This window comes from Osmerus eperlanus, chromosome 4 (assembly GCF_963692335.1).
Source record: "Osmerus eperlanus chromosome 4, fOsmEpe2.1, whole genome shotgun sequence".
In the NCBI taxonomy this organism is placed as follows: domain Eukaryota; kingdom Metazoa; phylum Chordata; class Actinopteri; order Osmeriformes; family Osmeridae; genus Osmerus; species Osmerus eperlanus.
In genome coordinates, this window is record NC_085021.1 from 19,423,686 (window position 1) to 19,432,834 (window position 9,149).

At 47.9% G+C, this 9,149-nt stretch overlaps 1 protein-coding gene across 1 annotated transcript; it reads left to right on the forward strand.

Annotated features, from left to right (window-relative positions):
- Positions 1 to 3,112, forward strand: aar2 (AAR2 splicing factor). Its single transcript, XM_062459984.1, has 4 exons — positions 1 to 154; positions 532 to 1,306; positions 1,650 to 1,879; positions 2,166 to 3,112. Exons 2-4 carry the CDS (start codon positions 544 to 546, stop codon positions 2,328 to 2,330), a joined length of 1,158 nt encoding a protein of 385 aa, XP_062315968.1. The 5' UTR covers positions 1 to 154; positions 532 to 543; the 3' UTR covers positions 2,331 to 3,112.
- Positions 3,113 to 9,149: the final 6,037 nt, after the last annotated feature.

The following is a 9,149-nucleotide window of genomic DNA, read 5'->3' on the forward strand; positions in this document are numbered from 1 at the left end:
TCAAGAAAATTATAGGCAGTATTATGAAAAACCGTGACGAAGGCGACCTTTTCTGTGACACGGAAGTACTGTCTTATTGGCCCCTACACGTATTTCCACCTGGCTCTAGAGTTCTTCTGATAATATTAGATTAGCAAGAAAAGCTGCACTTAGGGTAAGTAACGTCGGATACGATGTATTTAATACACGTTATTTGTAGACTAAACCATGTCCTAAATACCAGCTACTTGCTTAAACTGTACGGTAGCTGGCTATCATGCTAACTAGCTGACTAACTTAGCTTATTAGCCTAACTTTACCTAGCTAGCGAGGTAAAGCGAACGCTAGTGAATAGCTAGCGTTAGATGACAAGCACAGTATACAACAGCACACTGATGCTGTCCTTCCATATAGCGAATTAGCAAAGTAGCTTCTACTGTTGCACTTTCAGATACAGCCATCATAAGTAGCCTAATTGTTTTGTTACATTTAGCCAATATGATTCAAGTACACCGCTGACCACATCACTTATCTTGCGTTGAAATGCATTAGGAATACGCCACCATGGCCGGTGTGGACATGGACCCAGAGGTGGCACGGCGACTGTTTGAGGAGGGTGCTACCTTGGTGTTGCTAGGGGTCCCAGAGGGCACGGAGCTTGGCATTGACTACAAGAGTTGGAAAGTTGGACCGCGTTTCCGGGGAATTAAAATGATTCCACCAGGCCTCCACTTCCTCCACTTCTGCTCTGCAAACCTTCCCAGTTGTGGGGGAGAAACAGGCCCCAAAACCGGGGTTTTCCTCACGCTCAAACCAAGAGAAGTCTTGCTGGCCAACTGGGACCCAAAAGAGGAGGACCTGGACTTCTCTGCCTCCCAGAACCATGAGGAAGTGAGCCGAGTCCGGGCTGGCCTGCAAGACCTGGACCCTTTCCTCGGCCCCTACCCATACGACGTGCTGCGCAAGTGGGTATCCCTCACTGACAGGTTGACCCAGGAGCTGGCCGTCAACCTGCAGCCCATCTCGGGGCGCGTTTGCGCGTTCAGCGACGTCATCCCGGAGCTCCAGTTGAAACACACGAAAGACCGGGAGGAGCAGAACCTGCCGAGGAACGACGTCGAGTGCCAGAGCATGAAGGAGGGTCTGGAGAGACTGCCACGCATGAAGCCGAGGGAGGGAACCGAGCTGCGCTTCTCCCACATCCCCAGACAGACATACCCCCCGGGGGCCCCCCCTGAACTCATCACCAAGTGCAGCATGGACCTCAGCTACGCCCTGGAGAGTCTGCTAGACAAGAACCACAAGGAGCATCCCCTCAACGTGCTGGGTGAGTGTGTTGGGGAGCTAGCAGGAAGTTAAGGAGTCGTAGGGGTAGAGCTGCTCTGGTATGGTCTGGTGGAATTTATCGGGACTTTGTAGTCTTACTTTACCATTGTTGTAGTGTTCACTGGGGATTTGGATTTCAAGTTAACCACAGCCCCAAAGAAATGTTGTCAAATGCAATTTACTTAATCAATTTAATATCCGTTGTTCATAAATAACCAGGGAATTATGATGCAAGTGTTAATCCTGACCACTCTTCGTTTTTTCTACAATCAATTAAAAAAATACTTTCTGGCTGTTCTGTTCTCCTTCCTCATCCCCTTCTCTTCCTCACCTGCGTGTCCCAGGTGAGCTTCAGTTTGCATTTGTGTGTTTCGTCATCGGCAATGTGTATGAGGGCTTTGAGCACTGGAAGAGTCTTCTGGCCCTGCTCTGCCGTTCGGAGGAGACTATGAGGGAACGCAAGGACCTGTACCTGGGCCTCATCGCAGTGCTCTACCACCAGCTGGGAGAGATCCCTCCAGACTTCTTTGTGGACATCGTGTCTCAGAACAACTTCCTCACCTCCACACTACAGGTAAGGATAGATCGCCTTTACGCTAAGGGTAGAGGGTAGATCACCGCCACACTCCTGGTACTGTAGAGGATAGATTACCTTCATGCTACTATGCTAGACAGACTGTACATTTCCAGAGGTAAAGTGGGGGTCATTATCAGGATTTATTGTGGTGAGAACACAGCTTTTGTCTGGCATGAATGGGTTATTCATGAATGGGTTATTCGTTTACGTGACAATTCTGGTCTTCTTTTGTATGATGTCTGTCCCTCCAGCTCTAACCCTCATTTCCCCCTCTCTCCTCCAGGACTTCTTCCAGTTCGCCTGTGGGTCTGGGGTGGACGGCACACTGCGTAAGAGAGCAGAGAAGTTCAAGGCTCATCTGACTAAGAAGTTTCGCTGGGACTTTGAGGCTGACCTGGAGGACTGTGCTCCTGTGGTGGTGGATCTGCCAACCGGAGGTTCTGCCTGAGCCCAGGCCAGACTACTGAGCCCAGGCCAGACTACTGATAACCCAGCATCAAGGAAGCCATGCCAGCGGGTGACTTGAGAAGGGGTCAGGGACCCCTTCTCAAGACGTATTATGAACATCAAGGCCAAAGTAGTCAAGTTCTTCCACCACTTTTTGGGTTTTCTGTTTATAGTTGAGAAACAATGATACTGGAAAGGACATCGATCAGCTCAAAGCCAACATACAATTTCTCACATTTAAATTTGAAAACAAGACTCATTTTACAATTCTTGTGTCTCAGTGTACAGAAGTATTTTCAACGCCTTGCTAATGCATCGATCAGTTCATCCTGTTTTAGTCTCTGTACATTCCTGTGAAGCTTAATAAATATATCAATTGAGTTATAAAAAAAAAACATCAACAGCGTGAAAATTACAGAGACAATGTGGGGATTTGAATGTCAAAGGTGAATATAACATTACCTTGAAGATAACACTGTCCAGTGAGTTTGGAGGTGTTTTGCTGTTACGCAGTAGATTAAATATTTATGTCCTCCTCAGAATTGATCTTTGTGCTTCTGCAGTCAGTGCACCAGTAAAGACCCAGGCCCTCAGGCCACATCGTAGCTCCACAGGATATGTCTGGCGCATGGGTCATGTGACTGCCGGGACTTCCTAATTAGATTTTGACTGACTGCTGGTCACCCAAGACAAGGTTCTTAAATAAAAATGTACCTGGTCTATTACTGAAGATATAGATAATTATATCTAGAATACAAAATATAATTAATCGTGTTGAAGTTGTGTGTGGAGTGGAGAGCGGATGCCAAACTTGTGTTTAAGGTCTGACGATGCTAGGAATGCAAAATGCTTTGCTGCCACCTTGTGGTAAAAACTGAAAAGGTAACTAGGGAATTGAGACCATTTAGTAGTATATTTTTCATTGAAAAGGAGTTCTGACAGGAAGCTATTATCAAAAGGAAAAATACCTGCCTGAATGTTTCCATTTCCCTAGTTTCCATTTCCATTTAGTCATTTAGCAGACGCTCTTATCCAGAGCGACTTACAGTAAGTACAGGGACATTCCCCCGAAGCAAGTAGGGTGAAGTGCCTTGCCCAAGGACACAACGTCATTTGGTTTTCACAGCCGGGAATCGAACCAGCAACCTTCTGATTACAAGCCAGATTCCCTAACCGCTCAGCCATCTGACTCCCAGTTATTATTCCTTTTTCTAGTGATAGTTTTTAATGATCACTGTGGTAGCAAAACCAGTTCCATATCCACAATTATGTGCTTCCAGAGGAAAAGATAAATAGATTTGACATACTGAGGTGATGGAATTCCGTATAAAGACTCATTTATTATCACATGACAATTATACCTATTGACAAGTATCATATTGAAAACAGCCATGGAAACAGACAGACAATGTTCTAGCATTTGGATTCTACCTGATCTTTGTTAACGTTCTTCTATTATGAAAATTAATACTAATACAAGAAAACTACAGTGAAACATACAAACAAATTCGTATCTGCATGGACCATCAGTACTGAATATCCTAATTGTTGAAACAAAGCACTGTTCCAGCAAGGCGGTGCGCATTCTTGATGCCCCACCTCCCTCTATCCCTCAACATCCCATAATTAGCCAGATCAGGAGGTACCATTATAATCTTTCCCTGTGTTGTATGCTGGGCTCCTGTTACTTAGTTACCAGTTGCCGTGGTTGCCTGGGCTGATCAGGTTTCCTTGACAACCGTGCCCATCCCATTGTGTGCGATCCTGCCGTGGTATTCTCTGGGCCCGTCCCAAGGCTGCCCCCTCCCCCTCACACACAGACACACACACACACACACTACCCATGAACACTCACACACACCCAGGCTCTCTGCATCCCAGGGGGGGAGGGCAGGACATAACAATGGTGTGCCCCCTCACACATGCAAACACATACACATCTTCTCCTTGTGTGCCAGCCCTGAGACCTCCTGAACACACAGAACCTAGGTGTATTCCTTCCATCTGAAGCCTTGTGGGACTGTCTGCATGCTCCAAAACAGAATTGTCGCAAACAGAAATTACACATGCCGTTCTAATCTTTTTGAATGTTTTTATTTGACCAACTATGTTTTGGATGCCACTATTTTAAAGTGTGGTTGTTGTTTTGCTTTGTACCAGAACCTCGCTTACAAAGCGCAGTGTGTGTGAACGTGAGTCAATGTGTGTGTGTGTGTGTGTGTGTGTGTGTGTGTGTGAACGTGAGTCTGTGTGTGTGTGTGTGTTTGTCTTAGATTAAATTCACAAACCTTAAGGAGGCTACAGAAACACCTGTTCTTGATTTCAGACAAGCTGCATTTCCACCTGTCCGCCACCGGAGGGCATTGCTGTATACTACATCCGCTACAGGTATGCATAAGCCTACAAGGGTCAGGATTTGGAATATATACGGTATTGTCTTGAGGATTGGACAAATGAAGAAGGTGGTTGATACAAAAATGTCCCCCTGTCTGACCTGAGCTGGGTTCCCCTAGCAACAATGGTGTAGAGTAATTGGGTCCTTGTTACACTGCTTAAGAAGGCCTTAATTTAACAGGCAAAATCAGCTACCATGACGCACGTGATTATGGATATTTCTTTTGTTTAATGTTTACGCAATATCGTGTTGAAAGTGTATGCTGCATTTAATCTTTTTATTTTATTTTCCATGTTTTGTTGTTTGTCTGAATCATTCTTCAACCCTGTTCCTGGAGACCAACCTTCCTGTAAAAACAATTTCAACTGCAGTTGTAACTAACTTGATTTAACGCATCAACCAGCTCATTATCAGAATCAGGTGTGCTAGAATAGTGTAGCGAAAATCGACAGGAAAGTAGTTCTCCAGGAATAAGGTTTATAACAAGACACCTGGTCTTGATAATACAGCTCTCAATCAAAAGTTTATAACAAGGTCACCAGGGTCTGATTCAAGATAGAAGATTGAAATCCAAGAGTGAAATATGGTAGTTCTGTAACGAGGACCAAGGTCTGGGAATCGAGATATTAGACGCGTCATAATGCGAGTGCATCTCTACGTTCAACAGTCACTGCTTTGTGTGTAAACACCTTTGTTCAGACAAACTGTCCCAACCTGCTTGGATTGGTGTGTCACATGTATACGATACACTTTAACCGCCGTGCTCTTCTTCAGCCAGAAGCAGCTGGGTCACAAGGCTTTGGTCCCAAACCACCTTCTGTGGACTAACGCTTGGATGAATGTTTCTGGTATGGAGGTCGATTCTAGGTGTGGCCCATACAGTATCAGCATTCTGGGTGTATATCGCGTTGGGGATGTTCTACGTGTGAAAGCAGAAGGTACATATACTGTGACAACAGATGGCCAGGCTTCTCCTACATCCTCCAAGGTAACAGTCTGTTTCTGAGAACACACACACACAGACCACATGATCTCGGCACGCGCCGGGTCCTCTTGTGAATGGAAGGAATGTCGAGGAGAGGAGGAGATAGGAGAGGAGGAGAGACAGGAGAGGAGGAGAGACAGGAGAGGAGGAGAGACAGGACAGGAGGAGATAGGAGAGGAGGAGAGACAGGAGAGGAGGAGAGACAGGAGAGGAGGAGACAGGAGAGGAGGAGAGACAGGAGAGGAGGAGGAGACAGGAGAGGAGGAGGAGAGACAGGAGAGGAGGAGGAGAGACAGGAGAGGAGGAGGAGACAGGAGAGGAGGAGAGACAGGAGAGGAGGAGAGACAGGAGAGGAGGAGAGACAGGACAGGAGGAGATAGGAGAGGAGGAGAGACAGGAGAGGAGGAGGAGACAGGAGAGGAGGAGGAGAGACAGGAGAGGAGGAGGAGAGACAGGAGAGGAGGAGAGACAGGAGAGGAGGAGGAGAGACAGGAGAGGAGGAGGAGAGACAGGAGAGAAGGAGGAGACAGGAGAGGAGGAGGAGAGACAGGAGAGGAGGAGGAGACAGGAGAGGAGGAGGAGACAGGAGAGGAGGAGGAGAGACAGGAGAGGAGGAGACAGGAGACAGGAGAGGAGGAGGAGATAGGAGAGGAGGAGAGACAGGAGAGAAGGAGGAGACAGGAGAGGAGGAGGAGATAGGAGAGGAGGAGAGACAGGAGAGAAGGAGGAGACAGGAGAGGAGGAGAGACAGGAGAGAAGGAGGAGACAGGAGAGGAGGAGGAGACAGGAGAGGAGGAGGAGATAGGAGAGGAGGAGAGACAGGAGAGAAGGAGGAGACAGGAGAGGAGGAGAGACAGGAGAGGAGGAGGAGACAGGAGAGGAGATCATAATAGAGACGTTGTAGCAGCATTCAATGTGCATCACCTAGGCTGAGTGTGATTTCCCTTGCAGCTACTTCCCCCGCCCCCATCTACCAGCACCAGCCTAGAGTCACTCAGACTTACAAAGCACAGAATTAGACACACTCTCTCTCTAACACACATACTGCTGCAGCTGACAGGAAGGTGTGGATCATACTGTGACAGAGCTGACATGCCTGCCGGGGGGAGGAACCTTGGTTTGGGGATGGATGTGCAGGGGGGGCTGTATTTCATGTGGCATCCTCTGATAGGGCATGATGAGAACACAGTGCCCTGTACATGTATGATATGCTCTGACATGTGCTGGTTGCGGGTGAGATGCTGCATTGAACATGGACATTCTACGTGTGTGTATGTTTTAGTGAGTGTATGTAGTTCTGTGTGTGTGTGTGTGTATGTTTGAGTGAGTGTATGCAGTCTGGTGTGTATGTTTGAGTGAGTGTATGCAGTCTGGTGTGTATGTTTGAGTGAGTGTATGCAGTCTGGTGTGTGTGTGTTCAGCAGCAGGAAGATCGTAGTGGTGGAGCAGAGTGTGGCCTTCACACACACCGCTGCAGGGGACAGGCCTCTGAACATAGTTCACCTCTCTCTCTCTCTCTCTCTCTCTCTCTCTCTCTCTCTCTCTCTCTCTCTCTCTCTCTCTCTCTCTCTCTCTCTCTCTCTCTCTCTCTCTCGCTCTCTCTCCCCCCCTCTCTCTCCCCCCCTCTGTCTTTATCTCTTCTCCTCCCTCCATCTGTCCCTCTCTTTTTCTCTCTGTTTTCTCTTTGTCTCTCTGTCTCTCTTCCCCTCCTGTCTTTCCTTCTCACTCTCTCAGCTCTCTTTCTCTCTTTCCACATCTCGCCTTTTTCTGGTCTCTTCTCCGTTTGTCTTCCCTCTCCTGCCCCCCATGCAGGCAGCGTGTGGAGCCCTTCCCCCTCCCTCGCTTCGGCCTCCTCAGGAAACAAACCCCCCTGCTGAAAATATGCAAATCAACAAGCAGCAGTGGGTGAGCCTCTGCCTGCCGGTCACACTGGCACACGAGCACACGCATGTGTGTGTGTGCTTGCGTGAGTGCGCGTGTGTGTATCAAAAGGGTATAAATATCTACCACGGGATACAGAGACAAGCAGTCAGGGACACATGGCCTTCTGCTTGTTTTGTGTGATTATAAAATGATTGCACGTGTGTGTGAAGGTGTGCGTGTGTGTGAAGGTGTGCGTGTGTGTGAAGGTGTGCGTGTGTGTGAAGGTGTGCGTGTGTGTGAAGGTGTGCGTGTGTGTGAAGGTGTGCGTGTGAAGGTGTGCGTGTGTGTGAAGACAAAGGAAACATTGACTTTGTGTTCTCTTTCTCCCAGTTGCTCTCAGCCTAACTCTTCTCTTCATATTAGCACATAAAGATGCTGGGCTGTATTGAGTCCATCTGTCTCAGGCTGATGATGTCACAGTGACTTAGAATCTATTGACTGATACGACCTCTGACCCCAGCCAGCCCATCAGATCAGAGGTCACGGCTGGCGTGTGCCTTCTATACAGCTGCCTCAAGAGGTGTGTGTGTGTGTGTGTTTTTTTGTGTCGTTTTTATGTTAGTGGTGTGGGACTTGCAAGCAGGGGGGTCATTTTCACACCAGCTTTCACACTGTCGGCAAACCCATTTAGCTATAATTACAAGACCCCCCCACACACACCCCTGTCAAGCTTTTATGAACTTTCCCCCCACCCATGTCTCAATGTGTGTCTGTGTGTCAGAGACAGAGAGAGAGTATTAAGGATCGTGATTGCACCTCCCTGCCTCACGGCCCTGTTTAAAGCTGACGGCATCATCACGCTGCAGACCACAAGACAGGTAACAGCAAGGAGAGTTTTGAAGAGAAAACACAGAGAGTGGTTTATTCAATTCCTTTCAAGATATATCCAAACCTTTAATAATTGTGGCACGATTCTTGAATTTGAAAATGTATAAATGTGATCTGGATCTTGAACTGTCATTGGATTCCCACCTACAGATCACGGGAACTAGGAGTTCAACGGAGTCAGTTGGCTGAGCGGTGAGGGAATCGGGCTAGTAATCCGAAGGTTGCCAGTTCGATTCCCGGTCATGCCAACTGACGTTGTGTCCTTGGGCAAGGCACTTCACCCTACTTGCCTCGGGGGAATGTCCCTGTACTTACTGTAAGTCGCTCTGGATAAGAGCGTCTGCTAAATGACTAAATGTAAATGTAACTACACATTCATGGGTTTCATCTTGGATTTTAGAACCCCTTCCAGCCACTCACCCCTTCACCATTCATCCACTCACCCTTTCACCATTCAGCCACTCACCCTTTCACCATCCAGCCACTCACCCTTTCACCATCCAGCCACTCACCCTTTCACCATCCAGTTACTCACCCCTTCACCTTTCAGCCACTCACCCTTTCACCATCCAGCCACTCACCTTTTCACCATCCAGCCACTCACCCTTTCACCATTCAGCCACTCACCCTTCACCATCCAGCCACTCACCCTTTCACCATCCAGCCACTCACCCTTTCACCATTCAGCC

Coding starts and splice junctions, on each gene's coding strand:
- aar2 (XM_062459984.1), top strand. CDS start 544: ATGGCCGGTGTGGACATGGACCCAGAGGTGGCACGGCGACTGTTTGAG. Junction 1,307..1,649: donor GCATCCCCTCAACGTGCTGG/GTGAGTGTGTTG, acceptor TGCGTGTCCCAG/GTGAGCTTCAGTTTGCATTT. Junction 1,880..2,165: donor TCCTCACCTCCACACTACAG/GTAAGGATAGAT, acceptor TCTCTCCTCCAG/GACTTCTTCCAGTTCGCCTG.